This window comes from Suricata suricatta, chromosome 6, assembly GCF_006229205.1.
Source record: "Suricata suricatta isolate VVHF042 chromosome 6, meerkat_22Aug2017_6uvM2_HiC, whole genome shotgun sequence".
Taxonomy (NCBI): Eukaryota; Metazoa; Chordata; class Mammalia; order Carnivora; family Herpestidae; genus Suricata; species Suricata suricatta.
Window position 1 is genome coordinate 45,443,604 of NC_043705.1, and position 16,260 is coordinate 45,459,863.

A 16,260-nucleotide genomic window follows, 5' to 3' on the forward strand; every position below is an offset into this window, starting at 1 on the left:
TCATGATCTCACAGTGGGTTCGGGCCCTACATCGGGCTGTGTGCTGACAGCTCAGATCCTGGAGCCTGCTTCAGATTCTGTGTCTCTCTCACTGTCCCTACCCAGCTTGCGCTCTGTCTCTCTCTCTCAAAAATAAGTAAAAATATTTAAAAAAAAAAAAGAAGAGAAAAGAAAAAAAAACAACATAACATAATTCTTGATAGCTGATGGTATCTGATCTCTGCAACTCTGTAAATGTAAACAGTTTTTAGAACATTTCATGTGCCATTTTATTTTAAAATATTCAATACTATATGGAATTTATGTTAAGTTTCTTAGACTATTACAACAAAATACCACTGACAGCGTGACTTAAACAACAGGGATTTGTTTCTCAAGGTTCTGGGGGCTAAGAAGTACAGATCAACTTGATGCATTCAATTTCTGATAGGTTCTCTTCCTGGCTTGTAAATGCCTCCTCGCTGTGTCTTTAAACGGTAGAGAGAGTGAGCTCTGGTGTCTCCTCCTCTTTTTGTAAGAACATCAGTGCTACTGAATTAGGGCTTCACACTTATGACATCATTTATCCCTTATTATCTCCTCACAGCCTGTCTCTAATACAGTCACATTGGGGGTTACAGATTCAAAGTCTGAATTTTGTGGAGACACAAGTTGGTCCAGTGCAGAATTCATTCTTAAGCGTGCGCAATAGACCCCTGTAGTGTAAAATGTGTTTCACAACAGGAAATCACAAGAGGACAAAAGAGGAATTAACATAAAAAATGTTAGAAAAAAAGTGTACTAATCAAAAACAGGTCCGTGATGGGGCGTCTGGGTAGCTAAGTTGGTTAAGCATCTGACATAGGCTTAGGTCATGATCTTAGGGTTCATGATTTCAAGCCCCGTGTCAGGCTCTGTGCTGACAGCTCAGAGCCTAGAGCCTGCTTCAGATTATTTTTCTCTGTTCCTCCCCACTCATGCTTTTTCTCTCAGAAATGAATAAACATTTTTTAAAATTTTTAAAAATTAAAAAATATAGGTCAGTGATTTATTAACTGCTAACACAGATCTAAAAAGAAAAAGAGTTAATGTCATAGAGTATTAAAATGACAGTGGCTTCAGTAAACACTAAAAGTTGTTTTTTTTTTTTAATTTGATGGGACCAATATCATGTCCTTTGAATGAGTAAACATCATTAGCTCTTAAAAGAGGAGAATTTTTTAAGACATCATGATTATACTAATGAGATAGAGGGTCTGGAGTTTCTTTTAGTTTTTTACTAGGTCACTGTGTGATTCTTGAGAAAAACATTTGAACTGTTTGCTTTAATTTCTCGATGATAATGGCCTTAGAAAATGAGGAATGGATATAATAAAAAAGTCTCAAATGTCATTATAAAACTATTTTGTATTTTACCAAATTGAGATAAGTCCTGATTTTAGAGCTTCCATCTAGTAGGAAGCATTCCATTATTCTGTTATTCATTGTAACAGAATAGCTCTTTTTGATAATTCCTTTCTAAATTGAAGTTTTTGCTTATTATGTTCAAGTAATACAGTTACCTTTTTAAGTTTTTCAGTTAGGTAATTTTTGATAGGGTATACAGAGTTATGACTCTTTGAGTTCAGATCTTTGACAATTATTAAGAAAAATAACTTTCTTTCTGAAAAGAATTGATTATATAACATGGCTATATTATAACAGCCTAGCATTAGGTCTGGAATGAAATTCTGTTACCACAGAGACTAATGTAGGTTATGGAGCCCTCCCATAGCAAGAAATTCACCTCAGAAAGGCTTGCTCTGGCTCTTTGGAAAACTAGCAAATGGGACCAGGGCCAGTTCAGAAAAGATTAAGCAAAGACCTTTAAAAAAACAGTAAAGCACAAAACACAATCATAGTAAATTCCTTGAATTAAAAACCAAGAAGAAAGCAATTGTTTCATGACCTTTAGAATGGGGTTGGGAAGGACAATAGTTGAAGACTGCAGTGATTCAAAGGTAGGTTTTTTTGGAGAAAAAAATAGAAGGTTCTTAAAAGTTAGATAACTTTGAGGGATGAGAAGAATAGGGGAATGACTTTGAAATCAATTCCTTTTTGGGTGCCCTTCCTTTGTGTAAATATGGGCAGCATTCCCATAAAATAGGCTAAATTTGTGGTTGTGTATATTTAGAAGATACAGGCTAGTGAGGTCAAGTTGAGTAGCACTGAAGGAATAAATATTGGATTTGCTTATACTTGAAAATCAGTTAAATAAAACTTTAGCAGTTTTGATTTGAAGTTGTATAGAACCTTGTTTACTGAATATGAAGATCTTTATAATGGAGAGATCATTCACTGAACTTTTTTTTTTTATGTTTCAGGATGAATTCCACTCACGGTTACGTTTTAATCGCAGAGGGCTGGTGGCCATGGCAAATGCTGGTCCTCATGATAATGGCAGCCAATTTTTCTTTACACTGGGTCGAGCAGATGAACTTAACAACAAGCACACCATTTTTGGAAAGGTTTGTGTCAGTTATCTTCAGTTTCTATGATACATATGGCCAACTTATCTAGGAGCTGCCCTCATAAAAATATTCCCTAGGGTATTTATTTATTATTTCTAAAACTGATGGAATATATCCCTTTTATAGTAAACTATGAAGGACTATTTGAACTTTATGTGTGTGTGTTTTAAATAAAGTCATTGATTATGACTTTAAAAGTTTCTTTTTCCTAAAACATACCAATGGTATTAGCTACTACATCACTTGACTGATACTGTTTTTACGTTCTTAGAAACCTAGGTATTATCTAGGTCACAGGATTTAGTAGTTTTAAGTTTCCCTTAAAGTTTAAAGTGGAAGTTGTATTAATATTAAAACTTTTTACCTGAAATATTTCTTTAAATAGTACTATTTAATCTTGCTCACATTTAGCGTCATATCAGGGAATATCATTTCCATAGAATTTTGAATGGTTTTCTTTCAAGGAGGATTCTGAGAGTTCAGTTTTCTCACTTTTCTCCTCTAATATATTCCCACATGAGTTAAGTCTTAGGCATGTTACACATCCCTAGTGCATCAGCTCCCTCTGCTGGTTCAGTACCAATGGTTTCCCCACAGCCTTGGCAAAACTGGATTTTTCTGAGGATGAAGAAGAAAAAACAAACTGAGAACAACTGGAAAACTGGTATTATTTTAAAACTCCTGAGAAATGTTGAATGTAAGGACTCATGCTGAAAACATGTAGTACAATATTGTTGCTTAAAACTTAACAACATAGGTTAAGAAATAAACATTGATACCTTTGAACCACTCCAACACAGGTTGTCTGATGTTCAAAGATTTTCCTACCTATTATTAAAAAATAAATAAATAAAAGCATATAATAAAATGAGATTTTGCTTGTCATTGTGTACCACTTTCTACAATTGCTATTATATAACTTTCATACTGGAGACAAAGTATAGCTTAGTGATGAGAACTCAGAAAGGCCATCACTGTCTCTCTGTAACTTCTTTGAATCTTAATGTTCTTATCTAGAGAGTACCTGCTTTTAGGATGTTTATGAGGATTAAACAACATGATGCCTGTTGAGCACTTCCACACGTTCTTACTATTTGCTTGTTCTGCCCAATTCTAAAATCTGTTTATTTTTTTAGTGAAAAGTTGTCATTCAGTAGGAGGTTACTTGGCATTTTATTTTTATTTTTAATGAAAGCTGATATTATATATAGGAACTTTCCTAAAAATGTTGTCAAGGGATTGAACTCCATTTTGCTTTTTCCCTTTAAGATTAAGATGAAGTTGCTTTATTTGCATTATTACTGCATATGCTCCCATATAAAAATATGAAGTTTTCTTTTAGTTATTAAAAAATATTTTCAGAAGTCCTTCTTTATTTCTAAGAATAAATACAGGGGCACCTGGGTGGCTCAGTTGGTTAAATGTCCAACTTCGACTCAAGTCATGATCTCACGGTTTGTGGGTTCAAGCCCCACATCGGGCTCTGTGCTGACAGCTCAGAGCCTAGAGCCTGCTTCAGATTCTGTGTCTTCCCCTCCTCCTCTGTGTCTCTGTCTCTCAAAAATAAATAAATGTTAAAAAAAATGAATATAACTTAAAGAATGAATATAATAGTTTGCAGTTTTCTTATTTGATAGGTTACAGGGGATACAGTGTATAACATGCTACGACTAACAGAAGTCGACATTGATGAGGAAGAAAGACCACGCAATCCACATAAAATCAGAAGTTGTGAGGTAGGAGCATGATTTCTAAATTGGTCATTTAAAAGAGACTGATTATCAGTATTTTTAAACTATTGAATGGAACCTTTATACCAAATCAATAGCACAACTCAGATTTTTTCTGTGTAATTTAAGTGCAATTTCTGATCGAGAATTTTTTTTAAATTGAAACTTTTGACTTCAAGGATGAGACTTGAGCTGATAATCCAATGCATGAAAAGCTTGATTTATAATGGAAAGTTAGAGGGATCAGGCTTGTTTAGTTCAATGAAGCAAGGTCCTTAAGAGCATTTGATTTGGGGTCAAAACCCCTAAGTTTGTCTTGCTTACTACATATTAAGTTTTCTTAAATATTTTTCCCTTTTATAAAATAAAGATAAAATATACTTTACTTAATTGCACATAAGATTACTGAGAGAATCCAATGAGACGATGTACGTGGAAGCACTTTATATAGTACATATATTAGTAGACTTATAATAGTTTTATGTGAGCAAAAGATATAGATACTAATGTCAACATAATTCAACATAATTAAATACTGGTTTTAATGTTTTGTGAAATTTTTAAAAAATGGAATAATGTTTTCAAAATATTTTTTCTTAGGTTTTGTTTAATCCTTTTGATGACATCATTCCCAGAGAAATAAAAAAGCCAAAAAAAGAGAAACCAGAGGAAGAAGTAAAGAAATTGAAGCCCAAAGGCACAAAGTAATCCTAATAGAAACATTTTTCTTCAGATTGAAAAGCTGAAGAATTCATTTAATTCATTTAATTTCCTTTTGTAACAACTGTCTACTAGTGAGGGGGAGACCACTGTGGGCCAGGAAGATATCTGAATTATGAGGTTTTTTTCCTAAATATGCATTTCTTATATTTAAAAACTGTATGTAACTTAAACTTAACCTAAAGAAAGATTGTGTCAGCTGTCTAAATGAAATCTGTATTAATAAATAGATAAATATTTATGATCACTATCACAACTATTTATATAAATGAGTTGAGAATTTTTGAGAGTTTAATAATTTTTTTATTAGTTTTTCAATTAATATATGCTCAGTATAAAGAACTTGAAAATAAAGTATGAAGGATAGAATGACTGGTTACATAATGTTTCACTCCAGTGTTAGAGTAAGTAAGTTTCTGTATTTTGTGAACAGCATTTTTCACATTATTAGTTTTGTCTATTTCATTAAAATAGATATCAGAGAGTTAGAGCTCAACTTAATCTCTTAGTGAACTGCAGCACCCGTATTAGTAGTTTTATTGTGTTCCTAAGTGATAGATTCAGACCGTTCTATGTACAATCCTGCCTAACCCGGTTTATAAGAAGCAAAGTGTGTTATATTTCTGAGCTTCAGCTTCCCCATCTTGTAAAGTGGAGATTTTAATTACAATACCTGGTTGTTGTGATGGTAAAATGAGAAGGGGGATTTGAAAACACCCCGTGGTCTATGGCCACACCACCCTGCACACTGCATCTCACGCCTGCTCTCGTCTGATCGTGGAAGCTAAGCAGGGTCGGGCCTGGTTAGTACTTGAATGGGAAAAGACCCAGTGGTATAGGTATTCAATACATATTTGTTGCTTTCAGTGACATCCTACAATGTAAGTTAAGTTGCTTTTATACGCTGTCAAATATGAGCCACTTTAATAAGTAGATGTTTTGTGGCAAAATAAATTCTTATTTAGAATATATATTTGCTCTCCTATTTCTTGATTCATTTATTTTGACTAGTTTCTCTCTGAGTGAGAGGTCACTGTCACCATATTCAGATACAGTATTCATTACTATTATTGATCTTGGCAACAGCCCCATTGCTCTGTGTTTTTATTTTTAATTCATAGCCAATATCTTAGGGATGACTGGTAGTCATTGATTGCATCTAGGTCTTGAAAGAAAACTTGATGCCAAATCTTTTATTTTTCCAATATTTGAGAGAGAGTTTTAATAACTTATTATGTATCTTCCTTGAGATATCTTTAATTTGAAGCCTCAAAGAAGACATTTTTTACTTCCCAATGGGCTTTTTTTTTAATTAAAATTATTGCCTCTATTTTTTATTTGACAATTTTGTATAACTTTTATCAGTTTTTAAATTTTAAGACCTATTTTGGAAGACAGTAGATTAATTGCTTCCTATTTGTAGTGCTCTTGGGATCATATATTTATTAGTTTTTTAGAAATTTCCACTTTGTTAACCATATTTATAAATATAAAAATGCTGAATTACTTCTGTCTTGCTTGACTTAGCATACTTAATAGTCGTACTCAGGATGGATTTTGGTCATTAGTTTCATCTAATATGTGAATTATCTATGGTCTGAGGCCAGTGTCTTAACATTATCCTGAAAATACAGATCTTTAGTATATTTCTGCTGAATCCTAAGTCATATTGGGTACTGCTGAACAGTCAAAAATATGTTTCTTCTTGTAAATTCTATTCTATTGCTTTGAAAATACAGTACTTATAAGTTTTAATTTTTTCTTAATTTTCTTTCTTTTTTCTTTCCCTTTTTTGATAAGAAATTTTAGTTTACTTTCATTTGGAGAGGAAGCTGAAGAAGAAGAGGAGGAAGTAAATCGAGTCAGTCAGGTACAACTCTAAGTTGCCCTTTGTTCTGAATTATAAAAGTTAGTTTTGTATCTCCTGCTGCATGTGGCAAAATGTTTTTCTTACTACACAGTCAGGAAGTGTTCATCCAACTCACTTGTAAAATGATTTGTTATTAGTAATATTTGCAACTCTTGAGATGATATGCCCTCTTAAAATTGTAATTTTGTGGGGTTTTTTAACTTGTCTTTTTTTTTTAAATCAGTCAGAACTAGAGTCAAAGAATGATTCAACTTTGTGATTCAAATTTTAATTGCTATTTCTTTAAGTGGTTTGCTAAATTATAATGATTATGATCGTTGTTCTAATAAATAGTGATAGACCAAAGGTTTTATATTCATTTTAATATTATCTATATATATTTATTAACGTCATTAATTCTCATCACAGCCCTTTAAGATACATATTATCATTATTCCCATTTTACCCACAAATAAATTAAGGTATAGACAGATTATAATTTTGCTCAGTCACACAACCAGTAAGTAGCTAGAACTGCTATTTGAACCTATGTCTGCATCAGTGTAAGGTACGTGTATTTGGATTATATACTGCCTCCTGGTCTTCGACCCTACCAGTGCTTCCACTAGGCCTTTAAGTATGGTTTTTCCTGAATATCACTTTTATCACAGTACACATTGTGAAACATCTAGGGTGCCTTGCCATTATTTAGGGCAGTGAATCTGTCAAATATACTCCAAGAAAATCATCCCCAAGGGTTTGTACTCCCAAAGATTCTTGTATGTCTTCCCACGGATGATGAAGAAATTATGGAAACTTATTTAGTGAGTCAAATGCGGGAAGGATGGGATGGGGGCAGGAAGGGGAGGGAGGACTGCCTTTGACACAAGCAGTCTGGTACCTTACAGTAATAGTGGAGGGTTGAAATGAAGAGTTTTTAAAAGTAGACAATTCCTGCTTTTACATCCGTTTGTAGAGAAAACCATATTGCCTTTAAATCACTCTTCTGTAAATAGATTACCTTTTTGCAGTGCTTAAAAAGAAAGAAAGAAAAATATTAGTGAAGGATTAGGTTCAAAATTTTATCGTAGTAATTAAGTGTTATGACTTAGTACTGCCTTATTTGCTTAGAAATACTTATCTATTTCTAGCTACCAGTAACTATACCATTGACTTAAAAACACATTATTTTTACCCTTGTTTTTAATTCTTTAACCATATACTTCCCTCATCATAGAGGATGGTTCTGTTAGGCTAATACTGGGTATAACAGTAAGCACACTACTTCTACCTATTGCATTAAGACTGAATTAAAATGGATATGTGTAAAAAATGTTCTGGGGGCACCTGGGTGGCTCAGTCAGTTAAGCATCCAACTTCGGCTCAGGTCAGATCTCACAGTTCATGGGGAAGAGCCCCACATCAGGCTGTCTGCTGTTAGCACAGAGCCCACTTTAGATCCTCTGTCTCGCTCTCCCTCTGCCCCTCCACTGTTCACACACACACACACACACACACACACACACACACACACACCACACACACTCTCTCTCTCTCTCTTTCTCCCCCCCCACACAAAAATAAACATTAAAGAAAAGAATTAAAAAAAGATATGTTCTGGTCATAATTTTGTCTTGCTGTCTTCAGTGTCCTTGAGTAATATATTTGATACCATGGATTCAGCTAATACCTGTATACTAATCTGAACTCTAGGAACACAACCCAATATGATTTCTGGGCTCTTATTCCACATTTTTTATTTTTTTCTCTACTTTAGATGTCAAAATTATATTCATCTTTATGTGAAAACCTCCTTTCTCTAGGTCTATTCAATATCATTCATCACTCTGGCACCCCAGTATCTCTGAAATTATTTCTTTAGATGTCAGGGCACTAGTTTTGCATTATTCATGATTCAAATTTGTGCCTTATTAAAATGAAAGATATATTACATGTCATGATCCTGTGGGTATATTTGTAAATGGACAAAACCACAAATGTGAGATCTGAAATTGCCAGGAGTCCCTTTCACTGATGTTTTCTAAAGATGTCAAGTTTCCTTACAAACCCATGCCTTCCCCCCAATAATACTCCCACTCCTGTTTTTCCTTTTGCCTAGAGTGTGTTCTCCTTCATTTGGCTAATTTTTGTTTTTCCTTTAGGTTTAGCTCCATTATCAACTCTGGACTACCTCCACCACCCTCCCTAACCCACCTACCACCCAGGCTGAATTTAATTTCTTTCCATGGTAATCTGTCTGTGGCCATCAATGCATATATTATATTGTACTGTAGAGATTTATTTTTCTATCTCCTACCTGTGCCAAATATTTATTTTATGTAACCTCTAAAACAGCCATGTGATATAGATATTATTCCTATTTAAGAGAGGAAATCAATACTCAGAAAGGCTGGGTCACTGTGAATGACCATGTAATTAGGAGGTGGTACAATCAGAGTTTTGGTCTTGGGTTTCTATAGCCATTTACTTCTCTAATACGATTTCGAATGCTCAGAAGGTATCTCCTCCCAGCCCAAGCCACGGAGAAGGCTGGTGGGAAATGTCATTGGTGGCACAGCATTCTGGGGTGGAAGGCAGCTCAGTGCAGGTGGCGCCCTGCCCTTGTCTAACTCCCACAGGGTCCTGGACATCAGGCCAAGCAGCCTTGGAGACAAAGCCAGGGTAGGAGAAAGGAGTCCTATCACTCTCTTTGTAGAATTAAATTTCTAGTCTAAAGTAAGTTTAGTTGAATTGACAATACTGGGAGATTAGTTTGAATTTTTTCTATTTGTAACAACAGTATTTGTTACATGTTTAAAGCATATCTTCTGCTGCTGCCTACTATCATTGTATAAAGTAAAACAAAAGGTTTAACTTACACTGCATATAGTGAACTTGAGAAAAGCAATTTGTGTTTGCTACAAGGTTGAAATGTGAAGGAAGACCACCGCAGATAGTGCTGGCTTGGCTTTATGTTTGGTCTCACGCCTGAAAAACACTTCACACAGTGGAAAGACTAAATTCTTTCCTTTTTGCCAAGAAAATCGCAAACCACAGTCCATTATCAAATGACTAGTATAAGCCTAGTATTGTGTCATCGTATTTCTCTCATCTGACTCTGTGCTGTGTGATAAAATTATCAAATGTTTGTTTCTGACCATCACATCGGTATCTCTTAGCTGGCTTACTCTTCTTTTCACCAGCTGCCTACTGGCCATCTCTATTTGAGTATCTTACTAGTAACCTAAGCCCTGGCCAACGTTAGTTCATTATCTTTGTTTCCCAGACTTCTCCCTGTTCTGTGACTTCTTTTTCCACTCCCTGGCATCAGTATCTCCTAAAGAAAAATTTTAGATTCTGATGTTTTTCTTATTTTTTTCCTCAGGAAAACCAGTTTGTTGTACTGTTCTACTGATTTCTCATCCGACATATCTTAGGTCTATTTTTCCTTTTAATTTATTTTGCTACTACCCTCATTTAGGCCTTCTAGCCTGGGCTGCTGCCCTCATCTACAGACTGGTCTCCAAATTTCTTGCTCTTTTTTCTCTTCCAGTCATTACCATTAGGACAGTCTTCCTGAAACCCTGAAACCTCTTTAAGATGTCACAGTTACACTCTGTTAGCTATAGAAATAAAAGATGTGACCCTCCCCTTTACCAACTCTGCCCTTTGGTCTAGTACCTTTTTTTTTTTTAAATGTTTATTTATTTGAGTGAGAGAGGGAGAGAGAGAGCATGCAAGCAATGGAGGGGCAGAGAGAAAGGGAGAGGGGGAGAATTCTAAGAGGCTCTGCACTGTCCAGAGCTCGATGTGGGACTCAATCTCACGAGCAATGAGATCATGACCTGAGCCGAAATCAAGAGTCAGACGCTTAGCTGACTGAACCACCCAGGCGCCCTTGCCTAATACTTCCTAAACTACATGAAAACCACTGGAAAATGAGGTCCAATGCTTTTTTTAAAAATTAAAAATTACATTCCTACACCCCACCTCAGACCTACTGAATCAGAATCTCCAAGAAAGGGGCCTGAGAAGTTGTACTTTTAATGAATTCCCTGGAATTCTTATTAGAGAAATGTAGGAAACTCTATTAGCAGATCTGCACTGTTTGCTGTTCTTTGTAAATGTTTTGTATTTTCCTTTCCCTGTGTCTTTGTTCATGTTCTTTCACCTGCCTGAAGTCCTATCCCATTCTGGGTATCAAAGTCATACTTATTTTCAACACCTAAAATACCATGTTTTCTAAATGTCTTTTCTTAATTGTTTCTTTTTCTGATCTAACCTCTGCCTCTCTTGTGACACTTAACATTTTCCTTTCAATAACATCCATTTTGTTATATTACACAAGAAATATGTAACTACATTCTCACTGTATACTACTTAAACACTATACCCTTTTCTTTCTGCCATAGTAAGTGTGTCGAGTCCTGGGCTGTGGGCTCTTTGATTGTAAACTGGGTCATCTTCGAATGGCAGTAGGCTGAAGTAGAAATAGCATGGATTTGGGATCATCCACATCCATACTGGCACTTCGCTTTCCACTGATACTTTGTGACCTTGGATAACCTAGTCTCTCTGAGCCTTACATCTCCTCCTTGTATCCTGAAAATACTATGAACCTTTTAGAGTTGTGAAATAAGGAGATGGGTAGTCATTACTTTGATACAATATGCAGTCTTGGAAAATGTTTTTCAAAGTCAAATGTCTTAAACAATATACTCTATGTTATAATTTGTATTGTATTCTCAGCAAGCAATAGAATATCATAAGTCTAATATGATTATGATTATTATGCGGATGCTGCTGCCCCCTTGCTAAAGCTGTCTAGAGGGTTGGGCTGGCAACATAGAACACCAACAGTTGGGCTTTCTGAGGTTGGAAGCCTCAGCTCCACATACCTGCCCTAGTGCTCTCCCTGAGCACTCCCACTGGGTCCTAGATAGTAGCCTGAGCAGCCTTCGGGGCACTGGTGGACTCCTGTACATCATGACCCCCAACAACCCATTCTCCACATGTGATTGGCTCTCGGCACACTGTGCAGACTCTGTGGCTTACTGAAGTTAGCTGTTTTGTCTATTTATATAATGGAGACATGAATACGTTTAGCTTGAGAAACTAGAACAACAATAAAAAACTTGTTGAAGGTTGTTGGCTGAGAGGAAAGGAAATTCTCTAAAGGGCATGAGACAAATTCTAGAGCGAATCAAAATGGAAGTTTATTTTATGTATTTTCCTTTTGTACTGTTCTTCAGACTTTGAGAATCGTTCCAATACAGTTTACCTTTGGGATAAAATGAAACCTTGCTAAGAAAAATGAATGCTAGCCTGAATATTGGAAAAGTAGGACCAATAGATAAAAGTAAGACTTACTGGTTTTAAATCTATGTAATAATTAGAACCAAAGTCAAGTAAGTGTCTTTTAAATGACCAAGAACAATTTTCAGTTTCACTGGTTGCATGAAATTAAATATTTCTAGAAGTCTTGAAAATAATTGTTTCATTATTCATTTGCTTATCAAGTTCAATGACTCCACAGTGTGTTAAGCTTTATTCCAGAACCTGTCTAACATCGCAAGTTAATAATTGCCGAAGTCTGAATTGGGGCTTTGGGGCTTTACTTTATGTGAAAGGAGATACAAGATAGAGTCCCCTCTGGTTTATGGATTATCAGTGTGGGGTTACAGACTCCTTCACCCTGCTCATTTATTCATGACAAAGTACCTCTCCCACATGGGTTAGCTTTCCTTCATTATTTATTTCAGTATCTTTCTACTACCTGATAAAATCTCTTTTAGAATAATAGAATTTTATAGCTCAGAGGGATCTAGTCCAACTTCCTTTCTTTATAGATGAGGAAACTGAGACTCTGGCTAAGTGACTTGCCAGACTGACTTCATTTCCTTTTTGATAGGACTGCATGATAGGAGGATGCCATAGTAACGTATCTTGAGTTCCGGAAAGCATACCGTCAGAGCCTCTCATGATATTCTTGTGGACAACATGAGGAAATGTGATCTGGGAGATAGTATAGTCAGATGGGTTTATAGCTGATTGAATACTTCTGCCCAAAGAGTGCTTTGTTGTCAACCTGTCCCTGTTTATTTGAACTAGGAAGTTAAAATGGAATAGGAGTACATGTAAATTCTGTACTTGAACTTAATGTGATCAGCTGAATAGGTATAAGACTTTATAGGCCGTAAGTCCAAGTTGAATTATGAAGAGTAAGGTCTCTGGAATAAGGAATTTAACATTCTTTGCATTTGTAGGGGGATCATATTTGCAGCATTTTGTTCAGTTCGGAACACATTTAAGAGGATACTGACAAACCAGACATATTCAGAGGAAGGGAGGGTCTTGCAGAGGATGGGGTGAAACCAAAAGCCATTGTGCATGGAGGATGCTTGACAAGCTGGATATACTTTGAAGAAGTAAAAACTAAGTGAAAATGTGATCCCAGGCCTCAAACATTTGGAAAGTGTTGTGTTTTTTTAATATTTTTTTTAATGTTTTATTTATTTTTAATACAGAGAGAGACAGAGCATGAGAGGGGGAGGGGCAGAGAGAGAAGGAGACACAGAACTGGAAGCAGGCCCCAGGCTCTGAGCTAGCTGTTAGCACAGAGCCTGACGCCGGGCTCAAACCCACGAACGTGAGATCTGACCTGAGCCGAAGCCGGAGGCCCAACCGACTGAGCCACCCAGGCGCCCCTGGAAAGTTTTTATCTGGAGGATCCCTGCCTTTGTTTTGCTTTCTTAAATAATAGTTTTATTCAGATAGTCTATATTAGTTTAAAGTTTACTCCCGAATCTTTGTGTATAACTTAAAAACAGATGTCAGAAAATATTTTTCATGTGAAAGCTTACAATCAAACAAGCAGTATTCAAGAGGTAAGTTAAGTGGTAGGTCCATTATAAAAGTATCTCAATAGTTAGATTTAAAAATAGTGATTAGAGGCTCCTGGGCAGCTCAGTCAGTTTAAACCTCCGACTTGGGCGCAGGTCATGATCTCGCAGTCTGTGAGTTCGAGCCCTGCGTTGGGGCTCTGCTGACAGCTCAGAGCCTGGAGCCTGTTTCGGATTCTATGTCTCCCTTTCTCTCTGCCCCTCCCCTGCTTGTGCTCTATGTCTCTAGCTGTCAAAAATAAATAAAAGATTTAAAAAAAATTTTTAATAGTGATTAAATTGTGCCACATTCACAATGATACACATAGTATTTCTCTCACTTGCAAGACATGCTAACATTTTTACATCAAATCCCAAGTTATAAAAAAGACTCTTCTCACCCAAAAAAGGTTATATTGATAGACAAATACACCATTTTTTTAAATGAAATAAGAATGTTTTGTCCTATCCTCATTTATTCCGAGAAATTAAAGTTCCCCAGAAGCATGGATCTGGGGATGGTTGCGGCAGGAAGAGGGCTGCCAGGCCATTTGCACAGAGGTTGTCAGAAATGCTGAACAGTCTCATTTACAAACTGTTCTAGTCTTATTAAATTGTATTAAACTTTACTTATCATCCTAGTTGCTAATACTTAACTAATTTTAAAAAGATGTTAATATATTTGTATTCATCTTATATTTCTGCTTTAACTAATTACCATAAATTTAGTGGCTTGAAGCAGAACAGATTTATATGTTACATTTCTGGAGGTCAGGAGTCCAAAACAGGTTTCCCTCAGCTATACTGGGGGTATTGGCAGGGCTGCCTTCCTTCTGGATGCTCTGGGGAGAATCTCTTCCCTTCACTCTTCCATCTTTAGGGCCCATTTGCATTCCTTGGCTTGTGGCCCCTTCCTCCAGCTTCAAAGCCAACAATAACCCAGAGAGTCTTTCTCAAGCTTTATCATCATGGGATGGACTCTCCTGCAACCCTCTTTCACTTGTAAGGACTCTTGTGATCATACTGGATGTACCCTGATAATCCAGGATAATCTCCCCAACTCAAAATCCTTAATTTATCTGCAAAATTCCTTTTGCCATATAAGGTAGCATATTCACATGGTTTAAGGACCAGGATGTGGTCATCTGCAGGGGGCCATTACTATCTCTACCAGTCTCTTTGTATTTAAACTGAACTCTAGGCAGTATACCTAAAAACAGACTTTGCTTATAGTTTGTTTTAATTCTAGAAGGTAGAACTAGGATCAATGGGATGATTAGAAATTGCACGTGGATTTTCCCCTACAATTGGAAAGAGAACTGTCCAAAAAGAGAAGACTAGAAGACATTTAAAAAGGAGTGATGTGATCTGTGTGTGTGTGTGTGTGTGTGTGTGTGTGTGTGTGTTTGTGTGGTTATAATCTTTCAGGTGTTGAGATACCAGCTACCTAGTCAGCACTGATGTCAAGGAGATTCCTGCATTGGGTGTGAGACTAGATTAAGTGGCCTATGAGATCTTTTTTTTTTTTTTTTTTTACTGTCAAGTTCTTCTGGTTCTGTGCTACAGGTCAAAGAATGTGATAGGGTTCTTTTGAGAAACATAATACATGTATATCTGCAGTTCTGTGATTATTTTGAAGGATGTATCATTTTCTGGAAGAAAGGGTGTTTTAAAAATAATATTTTAAAAGCAAGAATTCGCTTCTTATTTATAAAGCCTTAATTTATACTGAAAATTTCAGGAAAATATATCTTTTGCTAGCCACATTACAGTGGTACTAGATTTTATGTAAATTTTTTGACTTGCCCTTTTGGAAGACTTTTATTTCTTCCTCACTTATGATTACATCATATATTTCTTCCTAGAGCATGAAGGGAAAAAGCAAAAGTAGTCATGACTTGCTTAAGGATGATCCCCATCTCAGTTCTGTGCCAGCTGTTGGAAGGTTAGTATGCTGCAAGTGTGATCCCAAATTCTTATTTTCTGACTCAGATATTTTCTTGCTCCCTTTGTGAGAAAATGGTCTGTTCTCTTAAATCCAATTTTTTCCACTCAGACAGAAAACAAAAGCATTTTGGTGATGGAGACAGTAGAGGTTCTAGCACAATAGAGGGAAGCACACTGGCCCCTTAAACTCATCCTGCTATCTATCTCTGTTGAACTACTTAAGTTTAAAATAAGTGCTATGCCAGTCAGAGTGGCTAAAATGAACAAATCAAGAGACTATAGATGCTGGCAAGGATGTAGAGAAACGGGGACCCTCCTACACTGTGGTGGGAATGTAAACTGATACAGCCGCTCTGGAAAACAGTGTGGAGGTTCCTCAAAAAACTATCCATAGAACTCCCTTATGACCCAGCAATAGCACTGCTGGGGAATGTGCCCAAAGGATACAGAAGTGCTGATGCATAGGGGCCCATGTACGCCAATGTTCATAGTGGCACTTTCAACAATAGCCAAATCATGGAAAGAGCCTAAATGTCTATCACCTGATGAGTGGATCAAGAAGATGTGGTATATATACACAATGGAGTACTACATGGCAATGAGAAAGAATGAAATCTGGCCATTTGTAGCAAAGTGGATGGACC

The 16,260-nt window shown here is 36.2% G+C and overlaps 1 protein-coding gene across 1 annotated transcript in view; it reads left to right on the forward strand.

Annotated features, from left to right (window-relative positions):
• CWC27 (CWC27 spliceosome associated cyclophilin) overlaps positions 1-16,260 on the forward strand; it is a 177,933-nt gene that overhangs the window by 15,137 nt on the left and 146,536 nt on the right. Inside the window, exons 4-8 of the mRNA XM_029942318.1 lie at positions 2,343-2,486; positions 4,127-4,225; positions 4,820-4,923; positions 6,740-6,809; positions 15,535-15,614. Coding sequence (XP_029798178.1) covers positions 2,343-2,486; positions 4,127-4,225; positions 4,820-4,923; positions 6,740-6,809; positions 15,535-15,614 — 497 coding nt within the window. The remainder of the gene's footprint in view (positions 1-2,342; positions 2,487-4,126; positions 4,226-4,819; positions 4,924-6,739; positions 6,810-15,534; positions 15,615-16,260) is intronic.